General features: G+C 37.7%; 1 protein-coding gene across 1 annotated transcript in view; it reads right to left on the bottom strand.

Annotated features, from left to right (window-relative positions):
* The window catches only part of ACTR3B (actin related protein 3B), a 247340-nt gene that overhangs the window by 128040 nt on the left and 100348 nt on the right, over positions 1 to 18952 (bottom strand). Inside the window, exons 5-9 of the mRNA XM_042782219.1 lie at positions 17313 to 17408; positions 15279 to 15386; positions 10766 to 10909; positions 6451 to 6624; positions 4808 to 4900 (exon numbers count right to left, since the gene is read on the bottom strand). Coding sequence (XP_042638153.1) covers positions 4808 to 4900; positions 6451 to 6624; positions 10766 to 10909; positions 15279 to 15386; positions 17313 to 17408 — 615 coding nt within the window. The remainder of the gene's footprint in view (positions 1 to 4807; positions 4901 to 6450; positions 6625 to 10765; positions 10910 to 15278; positions 15387 to 17312; positions 17409 to 18952) is intronic.

Below are 18952 nucleotides of genomic sequence, written 5' to 3'. Positions count from 1 at the left end.
TCACAATGTGGATGAACCTGGAGACATTATGCTGAGTGAAATAAGTCAAGGGTAGAAGGACAAGTACTGTATGAGCCCATTACTGAAAAAAGACAAAGAAGGGTTTGCTTGCAAAAGGGAACTCACTTCGTAAGGGGCGAGAAGGGAAGGGATTAATTTCAGCCTAGTTGGGGCCCACAAGCTAAAGTGGACAGGAGGAGAGATATACGGAAAGGATCTGTGACCACCATAACATTAGGAAATGGAAGACAATGAATTGTGCACATAAGAGATAGACAATAGATGCTAATACCAACCAATGTGTCCACAATACTGCATTGCCATTAACACCAAACACCAAGCTACAGACAAACACATAAATACCTGAGAGGATCAGATGGGGGTCAGTGAACAGGAGTATACTCTAGACCAAGGATTGATTCAGTGCAGGCTAATCTTGCACAGACACCAGTGATACAAAATACCTGTAATCTTACAGAAACAATAGAAGACAGACATACAGTAATCCCTCACAGGCAACCAGACACTATGGGAGAGAGATCCAATAGCTCTACCATCTCAGGACCATAGTACTGGGGGACACCAGACTCAATTGGCACAACAAAATACATAAAAGCCTTGTTCCTCATCCTACATTGGTGAGTAGCGACTGAGTCTTAAAACTTTCAAGCGGCCATCTAAGATGCGGCTAACAGTCTCCTAGCGTTGGAAGAAGAAAGCAAAAAAATAAAAAATAAAAAAACAAGGACATTTGGAAGTAATCAGCCACAGGACACGATGGCCCTCGAGACCAGAAGAACTAGATGGTGCCCAGCTACCACTGCCAACCACTCAGGAAAGGATCAAATCTGGAGATCCTGGATAGAGTGTGAGGGAAAATGTGGAACAAAATCCAAACACTCAATAATGACCAGAATTACTGGTCAGATGAAATCTGATGAGACCTGCAATACTATGGCCCTGGAATACATTCTGCACCTGAAATAAAATGCACCCCTAGGGGCTGGCTTTCATCCCAATGGTTATAGATGTACACACAGACCACTCAACCCAGGATGACACACCCACATATTCTATGGTAATACATCCCTTAGAACAATAGACCACAGGGCACCAGAGACCAACATTCAAATTGAGGAAATGCAGGACAAACAGGAGTGCATAAATATGAGGGGCACAGGGGGAGGATTACAGGATAGGGAGGGGAGGAGACTGGGTTAGGGTTGGACATGGTAAATGGGGAGTGAAACTAAATGGACACATAACATTGAATGTAAAACAAGGTCTTAAAATAATAATAATAATAACAATAAAAAAGCAAATCTAAAGTTTCCTATCACTTGAAAAAGTGTATTTAGTTAATTATAGACTCCAGATGGTGTATTTCCTGTACAATCTTTCAACTTTTTTTGTACATTTGAAAATATAAATAATAAAATGCTGGGTGAAAAAAATCAACTCCTCCAAAAAAATAGTACATGTAAAAGTTTAAATACTTTTTCCTGCTTTCTGAGTAGGGTTGATAGAAAGCTCAGATTTTATATTGGGAAATGCAGGTAATAAGGTTAAATGTTCTTCTAATTGTTAAGTGAGCACCTTTCCTGATTCTCACCAAACCTTCTAAGAATTTATTTTCATTTTAGCTCCTTCATCCCATCATCCCTGACCCTTTCCACATTAGGTTATGTTCTCACCTCCTTCAGCTAAGTAATCCACAAGGAATTGCTGACCTACACATCTTCCATCACCCAATATAATTATTTTAAATACAGAGACAGGAGATGACCAGCACCTTTTACCTATACTTTATTGCACATCCATTATAAAAATGACTGTGATGATATAATTTTAATTACTAGTACCCCACGTCACCTATGACACTAGATAGCACCACTAGCATCACTAGTATCTGACCAGTTTGCAGCTGTTTTTGATAGAGCCTAACATTTCTAGTTAGGGACCCTGGGAGAAAAGTACTAAAATTAGCAGATACAGAGTAACAGGGATTATATTTATATTTATGTATTTCTTTTGAGGTGACCACAGGATAGTCAACTGGAAGTGTATAGAAAGTAGATGGAAATCCAAGGCTAGATTTCCAGAGTGTTGAGGGGCCAAAGGAACCTTACTTTAGCATCCTCTGCAGAAAATACTCTGATTCCTAGCCCCAAAAACCTGTACTTTTCTCCTGTTCTTTATAGACCCTATTCCTTCCCCACTCTTTTAATCCTTCTTCTCTCTAATGACTCTTTCTAGGTTTAGAAATCAAGCCTAATATACAACCACTGCCTCATTTCTTTACACTGGAAACAATGATTTATATGTCAGAGCATGTCCCCAAAGTATGTCATGTATTCTTTTGTGTGGTTGTCCTGTCTCATTAGTTTAGAAGCTTCCTTGAGTTCAAAGTCAGTAATACTGTGTTGTGCTGTTTTGTTTTAGCTTTCAGCCCAGTATTATTTAATAACTTAATAATTTCAAGACTGAAAAAAATGTCATCACAGTGAAATTACTAGTTAGACAAAAAGGTTCAGATTACCTACACAAGGCAAAAGACAAGGATTCTTTCAAATGATCTTGGACAAGAAGCATAATAAAAGTAAAGACAGAGCCTTATCTTCTCTATGAACAATGCAGCCGTTATGGTAGCTTATGCAATCCTACATTTTCAAATCTGTGAGCTTAGGCAACTTGTCCTATGACAAAGATAAACCAGGATAAAAAAAAAAAAAAAAAAAAAATCAATTTTTCTTCATTGCACCCAGATGCTATCTTTTCCCATCTCTGGGGCTCAGTGCCCTCATTTATTAAACAGAATGCTCAATATACATGATATCCAAGACCACCGCCACTTCAAGAATTCTATTAACTCAACTGACATAAGTGAACTTTTAAACTTAAATTGCTAAACTGAGAAAAATCTCACCTCATTATGGGTCATCTATAATTATTGACAGAACTTTTACTTCCTATATGATGAAATCAAAACAAAAAAGTATAGACTTGTTCATTACTTTCATTACCAAGAAGACATAGTTAATATTAAGTGAGATCTTAGAAACAGGGAAGACAAGCCAGTCTATTTTGTCTTCCATACTCTAGTCTCTTTTTAGTATTCCTTAGTATTTTTTATTGGGTGATGTTCTGGTTACCTAGTGCCACTCTGACAAGAAATATACCACAAATGAGATGGCCTTAACAAACAGGAGTTTATTCTTACAATTTGGTGGCTTTAAGTCCAAGTTCAAAGTGCCAGGCTCTAGGGGTTAGGTGAAAGCCCCTCCACCTTGGGGTCCAGCTCTGCCTCCTGCTCCCGACCCACTGGAGCTAGAGGCATTTCTTCATTTAGACAGCTGTTGGCTGTTGAGGCTGAGAAGCCCCAAGGTTGACAAGAAAAAAGGAAGAGTCCTGATGTTACCAATCCACATGGCAGGCCATTAACTTAAGTCCATTGTAAGTCCCAGGGTCGGCAGAGCATAGCAGGCTGCTGAGCAACAACACGGCTACATGCAGGGTCCGAGCATACCAAAGGCTAGAGACCAGTCTCAAAGCTTCTGCTTATATACAGGAAGCAGACCACATCTCCAAAGGCAGCTACTCAGCTGCTCTCAGTAGATTCCACCATGGAGTTGATTACCAGTCTCATCATGGGGAATACTACATCCAGCTGCCCAGCCACTCAACCAGGTCTAGCCAAGTTGACATACAAACATAACTATCACAGGTAAGAAGGTGTTTTATTAAGGAAATACAACAAATAAAAAGTATAACTTGTTTTAACTCATAAAAAGTTGTCTGTATAGAAATATTTTGCTAATAAGAATATTTGTTAACTATAAATTTTTACTTTTAAAATAAAAATTAGAAAATAAGTCATCTATCATCCTGCCCCAAAGAAACTTCATTTACTTTTAAGAGTTTAGTATACATCATTCAAAACCTGTTTTTCTATACATATATGCAAGCCATATTTTTATTTAAAAATAATGTTATATAAATTTTTCACTGAACTATATATGCTATACCGTGCCATCTTTTTATTTAAACTTGCACTGATTTCCCTCATTCTTCTTAAAAGCTACCCAGTAGTCCCTTGTAAAGATGTAACAAACTTTATTGTATCCTCGTATTGAGCCTGATTCTCTCCTCTCTAAATTCAGCTATCTTTATTTGAATAAGGAAAGATGAAGTCATGAGAGCTGATAATATGACTCATACAAGAAAGTGAACTAAGTGACCATCACTTTCTGCTCTCAGTATTTGGTGATCAGCAATACTGAATTTTATTTAATAACTATACTAGATTTTTCTAATTTAAAGTTTCACAATTCCACACAAAGAATTTTTTTAAAAAATACATTACATGATTATTTTCTAGTTGATTGTTCCATTTCAAGCTCTAACTTCTATTTGGCAACACCACATTTGGCACTGAGCCTCTAAATATGCACCAAAATAAGACCAAGGAAATTCATGGGAAGAATGAGGGAAAATATTCCTTTTTCACGCCATCACCATGCATGGCTAACACTGTTCAGTTTAAGATACAACTTGCCAGATAAAGAATAAAAGATATTACAATGTTTAAATTAAATACTTCTTGTTAATGGAATAATATTTCCAAAATTTAAGCCATCCACTCTCCAAAAACAGTTTTTTTAATTGTACTGGCTTTTAACAATGCTCATAAAACAGAAGGGGAAATAGCAACGTTTGCAGATTGCAGATTGCAGAATAGCTTATTCTAAGAATCATGGGCCTTTAATTTTGAAATGAAGTCAAAGTACCTTACCCAAGCAGCTTATACCTTATACAGTGGACGACGTACATCAATGGGGCAGTTCTGTATTACTTCATCAACCACATCAGAAATGGACTCCATAAAGTCTGGGTTGGCAAACTAAATTTTATATAAATATAAAAGAAACATTACACATTTCTTTCAAATAGGACAAAACACAAGTTATTTTTAAAAAGTAACTTTAACAAGCACAGAATTTACTATAACTTAAAATAAACAAAAAGCACTTCAGATTGAATGGAATTAATCCTATCTGACTACATATGCATAGAATAAAGTATAATGTCCCCTCAAGACATGAAATGTGTGGGTTTAGTGAAGGAAAAATATCAAATATTAACAGAGACATGTCAGCCCTGAGTTATGAATACAAAGTTAATCACTCCACTGAGAGCTTAGAAAAAGCATATGCATGATGTATGTGAGATGTAATGGGAAACACACAAGTAACGCTAATGAAGCACTAATATTATGAAATAAAAATTAGCCAGGATAAAATAATTTTAAATTTTTTTCAATAAAATGTTTACATTAACCTGGGCTAAAAGATAGGGAAGGAAGAGTGTTTTGTTTGATGGTGGCTTTAAAATGAAGCAATCAGTATGATAACAATCTTGCCACTTGGACATGTGAGATTCAATTCTGTAAGTTAAATATGCTCAAGTATAAATCATTCAATTACATGACATTTGAGATATATTTTAAAAATCAAGGAAAGCTTTATTGTGCAGCAGTCTCAGGGGAAGAAGAATTTAACACCCAGTGTTCACCAGCTGTTCACTGGATATTTGTCAGTTTTATGTCAACTTTAAATCAATAACATGAAAAGCATGAATAAATGAGTGAGTAGGACATTACCAGAGTACTAGTAGGCCGTACAGTTTGAGCCATTTCCCTATTTAAAATAGTCATATACACGTCTAAAAATAAGCACCAGTTTGTAACCTACTACTAGATACAAATAGATTAGGCAGGAAAATATCCCAAAATTCAAATAAAATGCATTTCATTTACACTTTAAAAATATTGCCTCTTAATTACTGCTTTCTGCAAAGGTAATAATTCTTTGTAACTTAATAGTTAAAATCATGAAGTCTGTCATTCCTAAGACACTCTAAATCATGAGATCTGGACTTGCAGCAGAGAACACAAGCAGGACAGCTGTCTTGTGTTAAAACTGAGGATTAAAATGGTTAATCACAAAAGATAGAAAAGTTATAAACCATTCCACTTTTACACAAAGCAACTTTCTTCCATTGGTCCTTGAGATATGTTATATTAGCATGTGCTTCCCTGTTGAAATAAAGTTCAATTCCATTATCTTCTATTGCTCTGAAAACGTCTTCCTAAACACTCCTGGTATAATCAATATAATCAATCCATACCAATTAAGCAAATAATGCAAGTTTATGGAGAGACAAATCAAATCAAACAATCAAACCACATGTGGGATAGGGGAAGGGGGTTTCTATAAAAGTTTACAGAGATTTAAATGTGCGAACAAGCAGCCTTACTCAAAGATGAGAGCCAACTTTCTGATTTTACTTTATTGAAAATTGTTCTTTATTCACACTAGGTGGCAGTATTGCTCCATTACACCATACTTAAAACACATTCAAACAAAAACAAAAAAACAAAAAAAATCTTACCTCAGGATGAAAGAAAATTTCAGGTCCAAGGAACCTTTCATAACCAACATCTATAATGAACTTCTTCTGGTTAATTGTATTGATACCTGTGTACTGTTTGATCCATTTCCGGGGATCCACATCATACTTGGCAAATTCCTTCACTATATCAGGGCAAATATAACAGTATTTCTCCTGCATATACAAACACAAAGATGTCACCAGGCATTAGCAACTATCCACCTCTGACAGATACACAGTACATGCTTCAGACAGACCCTTGAAACTATGCCCTGCCCCACACCGTAACTCCTGTGTGTGGATGGGGCTATCAAGCCTCACAATTTATCAGTCTTTAATACCAGGCATGACTGTTCTTTGATTTTGGACATATAAGTCAGCATTCTCTGTAACTTGACTATCTAAGCCTTAGTCTATCTAATTTTGTTGCCAAGTTATCTGAAACAATGTTTTAAAGTGTCTATATTTTGTCTCCATCTAGTTTTTTTAATTCCTCTTAAGTTCCCCAGACCCTCTATTGTCATCCCTTTCTGGACTAGTGGAATATGTGGTACATGTGGTAGACCACATTGTACTGGCTTCTCTGTGTCTGCATCTCAAAGCCTAAGATGTTATCAATCTGCCTATCTCACCTAGGGTAGGATCTGAAACAGCACTACCATTCTGCTCCATTGGTCTACTTAGACACTATAAACTTTGTTGATTAAGTATACTAAGTTATCCAATCAACAAATGCTTACTGAGTATCTCAGCACTTGATAGATAAGTGAACCAAACAGACCCAGAGTCCTGCTCTGGGGCTGCCCTATAGAGCTTATACTCCATGTTATAAGGTGGTAACCCAAACGCAATGTACTGCCATGGAGTCCGATCCCTCCTTGGGTTTCTGAGGCAGTATCGCTATGGAAGTAGATTGCCCCATCCTCCTTCCGAGGAGTGGCTGGTGGGTTTGAACCACCAACCTTCTGTTTAGCAGTCAAGTACCAGAGCTCCCAATAGGGTGGTAAGTACCATGAAAAAAAAAAAAAGAAAGGAAGCGAGGAAGGAGGACTGGAGTTCCACTCTACTGCTCTTATAAGAGAACTTGCTGGCACCAACAGCCAGCCTCGCGAGTGTAAAGTGTTTCCTGATTATGTGATGATACTTGAGGTTCTTGGTGCTCCTTGCATTTATCATCTGTCCTGGGAACTCACTTCCGTGAAACAGCCTATGTCAGTTGGCTCACCAATCTCTCAGCATAAGCTTCCTGAAAGCAAGAGCTTTGTTTGTTCAGAGCCCAGCTCAGTGTCTGACACAAAATTGGTGCTTGATACACATTCAGAATGGCTCCTTCAAAGAACTTGGAAGGCGTTTTTGTATTAAGTTTAAAGTTCCTTAAACCCCTATAGCATATTCTGAGACTATCTTCCAGATATCATTGACATACTCTAAAAGAATTATAAAATTGATAGACTAGAACTGTTATACAACCCTGTGTTCTCTGATAATAAGTGAGAATGGGGTGACTCAACAATACTTTAAATCTATCAGAATTGGAGACAGAAACAGAAAGCTGTCCTCAGAGGTCTGGTCAGTTTCTTATGGTATCTAAACTCACTTAACTGATGCCATGAAACACCTTAATGAAAGCTGGATGGAATTTAGCAGCGTTAATTGTAAAGTTCTAAATTTATGCTACTGTATCTAGATATATGCAACCTAACACCTTTTCGTGACCAGGAGACAATCTCTTCAGTAACATGATGCAGGAGTAATGCTAAACCACACTGTCCAGAAGCTCCTCTTTTATAGACAGAAAGGAGGTAATAAATAAATAGCAGGGCTAACTCATGCAACAAGAGACTCAGTGTAGCTGATTTGGAGAGTATAAAAGGAGTCTATTTCACTCTCAATCTTTACAGTTAGAGAAAGATGGTATCATAACCTGAACATCCAGCTAATATACAAAGGACAGGACTAGAACCCAAATACCAGTGAATAATGTAAATACCCAACACGAGGATCAAGAAATTAACATTATTAGTAATGACATTCAAGGATCTTTACTGAAAAAGAACAATTCACCAGATTTGCCCCTTAGAGACAATAAGAAAAGAATTCTGATTTACACTTGGAGTTTGGGGTGACAAAGGAGCCTTGGGTCAAGTATCAAAATTTCTCTCTCACTGAAAAGAAGGCAAGGCAAGGAGGAGAGAAAGCCTTGAGTAATATTTTAGCCTACAAAGAAAAATTGTATGATACTTTTGGAAATTGCCTCTCACAGTGGCCACCTGGTTCTGATTTGCCTGAGACTTTCCTGGTTTTAGCAATGTAAGTCACATATACCTGGAATTCCTAGTGTCAGGTAAACTGAGATAGATGGCCACCCTACCTGCAGGTGACCCTATCCGTACCAGTGCATCCTGTCCTAAAAAGTCCCTGTTTTCACCAAGAGTGTCATGCAAATGTGGGAATCATCTTTGATGCTTTCTTTTACCTGCAACTTCCATTCCATCACCAAGTCCTGTCCATGAGTTAGTCTTACAAAGCATTTCTTAAACACACCTATTTCTCTCCACAATCACACCTGTCCAAGCCACCATCACTTCCTATGTGGCTCACCACTTCTATGCCTGGTACTCTATCTCTCTCCCTCTATCTGTTTTCCACTACACTTTTTAAATCTTATCAGATGGTGTCATTTCCCTGCCTCAAATTCTTCAGTCGTGTCCCACTGCACTTAGAAGGAAATCCAAACTCCTCATTATTGCCCACACAAGCCCACTGATCTCTCTCCAGCCTCATCAGTGTTTTCTCCCTTTCAGCTTGGACTCTAGCCCACTAGCCACGTATTGTTCCTTTAATACATAAGCTTCACTCCCAGCTCCTGTCTGGGTCCTTGCACTTGCTGTTCCCTCTGCCTAGAACACTCTTGACTAGCTTTGTCTCATCCTTGAGGTCTGCTGAGAGGCCTCCCTTCACCATCACTCCCTCCTCTCTCCTTGTTCCATCACCCACTTATCTTTACTGTTTCATCATCTGCTCTCTAACTAGCATGTAAAATCCTCAGTGGTGTAACTTTATCAGTCTTAGCTATTACTTTGAACCTGATACACAGTAGGCACTTAATATTCACTGAATAAAATAAATGAATACAGATTCTATATTTTTCATTCATTGTCTACTTTGCTGAAATGGAGCAAGGTGGCTGCATAGAAAAAGCAAGCAGCAATATCTGCCTCCAATACAAATACTCACATACTTTTAGTAATTCCTTTGGGATTCATGAGTTCAACTTTGGCCATCTAAATACCCCAGGACAAGACAGTGTTAGACTTTTGACTATACACATCTCAGGGTTAACCACTTTCATCAATCATCATTTGACTAGCCTCAGTTATTAGGTGTTTAGATGGGAAGAAGTAGTGAGGAAAACAGAGGGAGTTGGATAAGCATCTCTTATACTCCTGGACAGCTCAAAAACTATGTGTTCTGCGAGAAAGGAGAGCCCAATTTTAAATGTCACACTCCTACACTTAAATTCTTCTTCAGAAACAAAATCCTTCCCTCTTCATCTACATAATTATCATTCTTAGATTACTAAAGATTTACTATATTTTAGCATAAATAAATAAATAAACTTGTCCTGATTTTGCAACATGAAAAGAAAAATTCCTTTAAAAGGGTCTGTGAACTACCATGTACAGTGTAAAACAAAAACTAAACTGCTGGATCAGGTCAAATGGATTATTTTAAACAAAAACCAATCAGTCATTTCAATTCTAAAACTTCCTATAAGTTCTCCAGTATAGTAACTAACTAGAGCTCACAAAATACAGGTGAATTTTGTTTAATGATTCTGGATCCTGGAATGGCATTATTCTGAGCTGTAATTCTCAGCACATGAAACCACACAATAGCACAGGAAACTAACTTGAATTCTGGCTGATTTCATGAGATTTCTGACAGTCATTGCTGCTACTGCCTGCCTCCTTGTTCTAAGCATGGAAGGAAATATGGAAGAAACTTTCAGTTAATTGAAGGTTGTATCTAATTAGGCTCCAATTAAATGATGTTGTACTATGTACACTTGTACTCAATACCGATTATCAAGCTGCTCTCATTGACAGTTAAATACTAACTTTGAAACCTCAACAGAGTGTTTATGTTTAAAAGAACAGATTATGCTTTAAGTCTTTCAACCTACTTAAGTGGCACATCAAGATATACATTCATGGGAAAGAAGGTGGGAACAGGGATAATGGCAGACAAGGGAAATGTCCAAAATATCACTTATAGCTCACCCCCAAATCAACCAATTTACATCTGTTTTTACCTTAATGGCTTTTGCAGTCTCCAGTGATTGCTCAGGAGGGATTCCCACCTCCCTCTCCCTTAGCAGCTGTTGAATGAAATATGTAATATCTCTACCTGCAATTGGGATGTGTTTGATGCAGCTTCCAATTACATAACCTTCTGCCTAGGGGAGAAGAGGAGTCAAAACAATCCACATGAGTAATTCCAGCAGTTCAAAGCAATATCAACTCACAAGGCTTCCTGCCCCACCCTCCTACCCTGCCCCAGTATGCTACATTAACAAGCATGCACTGCATACCCTCCATGCAGACTCAGCACTGCAAGTCTTTTAAAACGATTACATAAGCAATTCCACTTATTTTTAAAATACAGAATCTGAGACTATATAAGCTACCAAAATAATATTTTCATTAGAAATATGGAAAAAAAAAAAAAAACCTACATAGGCTAGCCCCTGTCCAAAAAGTTAAGGTGTCTGCTAGAATAGTGAGTCTAATAAGTTTACTTCCACTCTCACCCCACCCCAACCCACTAAAATAAGGAAAATACCTCCAAACTGCTAAACCAACTACAAATCTACTTTTATTTTTAAGTGATCAATTTGGTTAAACACACATATCACAGATTCTAGAGAGCTTGATTCAAACCTTGGCTCTATGCATGCTAACTAAGTGACCATGGACATGTGTGTTAACATGATTCAGGCTTCAATACCTTCATTCAAGTTATGAGGGCTTATCATATAGATTAAATGAAATATTGTGTGTCAAGCACTTAGCATAGTTTTTTCTAACACGTATTAATACTCAATAAGTGACATAATTCATTGTAGTAAGATTCGTATTTGTAAGGATTAATTCTAGTAAGTTAGTTAACCATTCTGCTATTTGAAGGGTACTGGTCAGTATCGAGAGTGCAAATCTCTCATGAGAGTGGATCTTCTTACTTCATCTACCTCCCTGAGCCAGTAGAGACTATGTATGTGCGTGCCAGGAAAGGAGCTGGGGTAGACACCTCACCCAGCCATCTACAGCTGACCACTAGCACTAACCAGGGCCAAGTCTGGAATGCACCAAGAGCTCACACAACCACAGCAGCAATGGGTGAGAACCTATGGACACAGCACTATGCCTAAGGCTCCATCATCAGCTTTCATGTGGGTACACACTGGACACAGAAGCTACAGTCCTCGCGCACACCCAGCTTGCTCCACTCTGCAGGGTGGGGCACATATAGTCAGAGTTGGAGAGCTGCCTAGCTACCACAACTTTATCAGATAGTAAGAGATGAGTTGCACACTCAGGTTTCATATTATAGAATGAGCTGCTGTGCCACAATATCCAAATGAAGCAGACACAAATAGAAGTGAAACGCTAAGTTCAGTTTTTCAAATGTATTAATTCTAATAATTACATGCAACACATATACTACCTGCTGAGTTGAGGATAACTTAATGAATACCTTTCATATTTTTTTCTAATGTACCTAATTTCTAGAAGTAAAAGAAGATTTAGCTTTTCTGCAGAGTCTAAATTCTTAGTAAAATACTTTAAGATAAAGATAAAAGATATGCATGAACTATTACAATCACCTTAAATCAACTTAAATCCATAAAGGTACATCAATTACTCACAATTATTATATTCTATGCACCATATTTTCTGAAATTAATTCAATTAGTGTTAAATAAGCATCAGCCTCATCACAACATTAAAAATGTCAAAACAATCTAACTGTCCAATCATAGGAAAATGAATAAATTATGATATACCCATATTACAGGTTATTACGTAGTTACTATTCTTTGAAACAATATCTAACTATACAAGAAAAAATTAGGGCTACATTTTATGCAAAATTTAACTCTAGGACTGTAGGAGGGAGCTCTGGTAGCATGGTGCCTAAGGCACTTGACTGCTAACCAGAAGGCTGGTGGTTCAAATCCACCAGCCACTCCTCGGAAGGAAGGTTGGGCAATCTACTTCCAGACTGATACCACCTCGCAAACCCAAGGAGGGGTCTCTATGAATCAGATCCGACTCAAAGGCACACAACAACAACAACAGGGCTATGGGATATAATAAAAACCAAAAAACTCACTGCCGTCGAGTCAATTGGACTCATAGTGTCCCTCTTTGGGTTTCTGAGGTGGTGTCACTATGGAACTAGAGTGCCCAATCTTCCTTCTGAAGACTGGCTGGTGGATTAGAACCACCAGCCATCTGGTTAGCAGTCAAATGCCATAGGCACTATGCCACCAGCACTCCCACAGAATATAATAAGCATATAAAACTATATATTAAAACAAAAAACAAACTCACTGCCGTTGAGTCGGATCTGACTCACAGCGAACCCTCCTTGGGTTTCCAAGGCAGTATCTCTATGGAAGTAGCTTGCCCAGTCTTCCTTCCGAGAAGTGACTGGTGGGTTTGAACCACCAACCTTCTGGTTAGCAGTCAAATGCCTTAGGCACTATGCCACCAGCACGCCCATAGAATATAATAGGCATATAAAACTAGATATAAAACAAAAACAAAAAACAAACTCACTGCCGTTCGATCGAATCTGACTCATAGCAAACACTCCTTGGGTTTCCAAGGCAGTATCTCTATGGAAGTAGATTGTCCAGTCTTCCTTCCAACGTGTGGCTGGTGGGTTTGAACCAGCAGCCTTCTGGTTAGCAGTCAAATGCCTTAGGCACTACGCCACCAGAGCTCCCAAAACTAGATATATACAGTATACGTCAATTTTTTTTAAAACGTGTGTGCACGTGTGTAAAAGAAAAGGTTTGGATGGTTATACAACTAAAATTATAATGTGGTTCTCTGGGTTGTTTTATGGGTAATTTTATTTTCTTCTTCACACTTGTCTATTTTACTCAATTTTTTTTTTAAACAACAAATTTAATTTATAAAGTCAGTGGGGAAACGAGCTAAAACAGAGTTTAAAAACAAACAAATCTTCTCTCTGGGCATGTCCCTCAAGTGAAATGTGTTTTCTTTCTTTCCCCTAAAACAGACACATGGGACAGGCAAAGAAACAAAGGTGAAGCAGTGTGGGTGCCCACAGCAGCTCATCTCTGGTCTCAGTCAGTTTTGTTTTGCTTCCTGAGGATGCCTCAGAAATTCAGAGCCTGAATTTTTCAGTAAGTATTATACATCAACTGGAATTAACACTTCTAAAGGATCCTAAAGAGGAATAAGTGTTCTCAGACTGGTTTGAAGGGTGCTTAAAGCATAGAAAACACTTTTTGGGAGGCATTCATTCCTCCCCTGTTCCTCCTTGTCCCAGGGCAAAAGACATGCTGTTAGGATATACAAGGCTGGGCTGGACAAGAATCTGATTGTTTTTCTTCCTGAGTGTAGGTATATATGTCCACTGCCATGATTTCTGACCTTTAAGGAATTAAAACATTAGTGTATTAGTACATCCTTCCTCCAAGTTCTTAAAATGAAATGGTGACTATTTTTCTGATTAAAGTAAATGAATAATTTCAAAAACTCTAATTTGCATTTTAAAAGGAGATATAAACATAGATACTTGTATATTCAAAAAATATATTTATAATATACATAAAATAGCCAGTAGTTGTGGTTATCCCTGAGAAGGGGAGTGTGGAGGGATGAGGATCAGGAATGAAAAGTAAATCTGAATTTCTACTGTATATTCCCTAGTGAGTTTCAATTAATTTTCCAAAACATAAATTTTAAATAATGCACTGGACAAAAAGAAAAATGTAGAGGGTTCTCTAAACCTGAAGTAGGAATTACATCTCTAATATTTTCAAGATTAAAACCAAAAACTGTTCTAGCAGAGCCTTCTACAAATCAAAACGTATACTCTCTCCTTCCTGGCTCTTAAATAAACTGAAAAAACAAGCAACAATTTCTCTAAAGCATGAGCTGATTAAAGTCATTCACATCTTTTCACAGAATACAGAACTAATTCCTCAAGTGGTCATATACCATACCTGCAAATGTGATATCCAAAATGTCTATGTCCCAACAGCTCAATTACAGGCAAGGAAAATGTTCTTGATAGTATCACACCCAGGGAAATCAATCAAGGCCCAGAGATTCCAAACAACTGCCGACATTCTGACTGGGGGAACCTGCCACCATGAGATTAAAGCTGGCAAAGCCATGGATGCTGGCCATCTCATTCTCTCTCTATCACATACCCAGACTTAAAAATAATCTTGCTACTTTTTTTAAGTATGGCTATCACTTAATCAGCATAGTGGTTAAAGTGCTCATCTGCTAATCAAAAGGTAGGTAGTTTGAACCCACCAGCCACTCTGCAGGAGGAAGATAATGGCAGTTAGTTTCCATAAAGATCACAGCCTTAGAAACACTATGGGGCACTTCTCCTATGTCCTATGATGGCTGTTATCAGTCAGAATCAATTTGACAGCAGCAGGATTGGTTTCTGGTTTATTACTTAAACAGTAGTATTTTAATTACATAAAGGTGTTTTTCAAGACTTTTTCCCTTGCCTCAAACCAGATATTAAGTACTGAGTATTATACTTACCACTGGGATGACATGGGTGACTCCATCACCACTGTCAATGACTGCCCCTGTTAGTGTGCGCTCCCCAACCTGTCGGGATGTCCACGATGCCGCCAAGGCCAGCACCGCCTGCAGCACAGACACTGATGGCGTTAGTATACAGGGAAATGTTTAAAGAGGATATTTCCTACTTGTTCTCAGGTAAAATCATAAAAAAAAAAAAAAAAAACACCATAAACTCTTTCTTGTCTAATAACAAGTCTGAACCTATTTCCCTTCCCTCTCTTATATCTTCCCCCAAAATTTCAATTCTATCGTGGACAACTAACCCACAAATTGAATACACTTAAACTCTGGAAGACAAACTTTCAATAAAGAAATCTAAAGGTTTAAAAATCAAAACCAATGAGAGATGACTTCTTCTCATTTTACTACAGAATCAGACTTTAGTAAAATCTAACCTACTGCTTCCCAATGTGGATCCATAGGATAGCTGCAGTAAAATAAATCATTTGTAGAATTTCTAAATATCCAGATTACTAGGCCTCACACCTAGAAATTCTAATCTGGCAGGTCTGTGACAGCGCCCTCAACTAGGGGCAATGTTGCCCTTGGGACATTTGGCAGAGACTTTTTCGACTAAATACTTGGAGGAAGTGCTAAGCATCCTACAATGCACAGGACAGCCTCCTACAGCAAAGAATTAACTAGCCCAAGGCACTGCGGGTGAAATCCCTAATCTAGGATGAAGCCTGAGAATTCCTATTTTTAAAAAGCATTCTCTGGGTGAACTTGATGCAACAGACCACTTTGAAAACCAATAGCCCAGTCTCCTAAAGTATCTCCCAATTCCATGGATTGTATATAATTTTGGTGTAGGGGGAAGATTTATGTTTAAATAAATCTGAAAGTGCTAGAATAAACAGATTTCTCTGTAGGAGTTGTTAGAGGCTTTACTATGCTGGTCTGCAGCAAGAGGAGGCTATCATACATGTAGCATCTCACAAATTAATTTTTCTACGGAACTCTTCCTCTTTTGTCTCAGAAGGGATTAGCATTATGCAAAAAACATTTTGGGAAACACTTGTTTCATTTATTCCCATAAATTTACAACAATTCCCTAATGTGAGGTGGCAGACAAATAACCATAACCAAAACCAAGCAAAAATCCCACAATTAGAAAGTTCTTCAGGTTCATGGGACCACAGGGGCTCTCAGAAGCAAGAAAGTACAAAGGAACTTACAGGAGCCCAAAATCAACAAGGCAGAAAACCCTCTAAAGGTATTTATTTTGTTCTTCAACAGATTCAATAGTATCTTTTTTTTTTCTCATCAGAAATAACTAAAAGGAGCCAAAAAGAGACCACATCTACACCACTATCTTTTCACCTAGAGAAAAACGTTTTATAATTTAATGTATGTAAAAAGACAGAGTCAAATACATTCTATAACAATACTATAAATATAAAAATATAAATCATGGAATGTGAGCTTTACAGTGTTTTAGTTAAAACCTAAATGCTGAGAGAGAGAGAGGAAGTTTGTGGGGCTGTGGGGCTGTGATGCAGGCCTGATGTAGGGTTTTGTGTATATGTATATATGTATGGGGTGGGGTGTGTGGGTAAGTGGGGTAGTATGATGTGAGGTGAATATATGGTACATGAGGTGGGTAGGTGTGTGTGTGTGTGTGTGTGTATGTGGTGTATGGGATAGATAACGGGGGAGGCATGGGGGATATGGAGTACTGTGTGATACATGTATGTTTATGCATGTGTGTGTGCATGTGCATGGTGTGATATGGAGTTTGTGTACATAGCATAATGTGGGAGTTGCGGTTGGGGTTGTGTATAGTATGATGTGTGAGGTATGTGTTGGAATGATGTTGGGGGTGTGTGTGTGTGCACGCATACATGTATGTTCAGAGACTGGAAAAGGGAACTTTGAGGAAGAACACATTGCACAATCTTAAAAGAGAAAAACTTTGGAATTACCATTTCTTCCACTACTAGATAGCTAAGATTATTTGGGCAACATAAGAAATAACTTTGTTTTTACCTGAACTGCAATGTAGAGTCCTGGTACATTAAATGATTCAAACATGATTTCTGCAAGATACTCTCTATTTTCTGGTGTATTCAATGGAGGTTCTGTCTGTAAGAAAATATTCACTATACTCCGTGAAATTAAATCAGAAACATAAAAAGCTTAACCAAAAAGCATGTTAGCTAGCCTACTATACAACACTCTCATTTTACACAGTAGGCCCAGAATGCTTAATTAAAGAAATCTTGCTGTGGTTCTTAAAGTTTTGAGATGACAAAGTAAATACATCTTTGAATCCTTGCATTCTTATAAACTACTGCAAAACAAGAAAGAGAACAAATTACTAAAAAGGGAATTCTATCTTCAATAACATAACAAAACATTTAAAACCTAAAACTCAACATACCCGAAGCAAGTTGTCAAAGACAGGAAAATTCAACAAAGTTGAATGAGGACACCAAAAGAGAATATCCATGACTTTAGATCTCAGGCAGATTACAGAGTTCTCAAAAGAAGAGCAAAGCAAGTAAACTTGCCAGGATGGCTGCAGAGGCCTTCCTGGCCCCATTTGACACTGGGGAGCAGCAGCTTATTGCTAGCTGAGGTGCAAGGCAGGAGACTCCATGGCAGAAACAGAGTTCCACTGAAACTATGTATATGATACGTATACACAAAACTAGTGCAAGAAAAATTCACCTCAAAGATGAGCAAAGAAGACAAAGAAACCAGCCAAAAGATCATATAAAAGTAGAAAAGGAAAAACAGAGAAGAGAGAGAAGAGTAACAGAAAAAATAAATCCCCCCCAAAAATAAAATTTTATCCAGAAAAAGGTAAAAGCAAAGTAGATGAAAATCATACCTAAAAACATTTCCAAGAATTTAAATATCTACTTTAAAGTAACCACTATCAAATAGGAAGAAAGCACAGGATAAAAGAGAGAATAAAAAGAATAAATAAAAATTCTCTGGGCCTACAACAAATATATGAAGAAATACTCACGATCATTAGCTATTAGAGAGATGCAAATCAAAACAACAACATACCATCTTGTTCCAGCACTAGTAAAAAAGTTCAACACGACAGAAAATAACAAATGCTGGTAGGTTGTGGAGAGATTGGGACTCTCATACACTGCTGGTGGGACTGTAAAATGGTACAACCATCTGTGGAAGGCAGTATGGCGATTCCTTCAAAAGTTGGAATTAGAAATACCATTTGACCCAGCTATTCCATTACTAGGTATATACCCTAAAGAAGTAAGAGCCATGACAAGAACAGATATATGCACACCCATGTTCATTGAAGCACTATTTACAATAACCAAAAGATGGAAACAAGCTAGGTGTCCATCAACTGAGGAATGGATAACCAAACTAAGGTACATACACACAATGGAATACTATGCAACACTAAAGAATAATGTAGAATCTGCAAAACACCGCATAACATGAATGAACTTGGAGGATATTATGTTGAGTAAAATAAGTCAATCACAAAAGGACAAATGTTGTATTAGTCCGTTGTTGTAAAAGTCAAGGAAAGGTTTATCTACGGAAGGAAATTTTCTTTGTTGGTTACCAGGGTTGGGAGGGGAGGAGAGGGAATGCTGTTAGATAGATAGAGATAAGTACTGATTTGGGTGATGAGAAGG

The sequence above is a fragment of the Orycteropus afer genome, unplaced genomic scaffold (assembly GCF_000298275.1).
Source record: "Orycteropus afer afer isolate SDZICR_OR568_19922 unplaced genomic scaffold, OryAfe1.0 scaffold00264, whole genome shotgun sequence".
Taxonomy (NCBI): domain Eukaryota; kingdom Metazoa; phylum Chordata; class Mammalia; order Tubulidentata; family Orycteropodidae; genus Orycteropus; species Orycteropus afer.
This window is presented reverse-complemented; position numbering and strand designations above follow the sequence as displayed.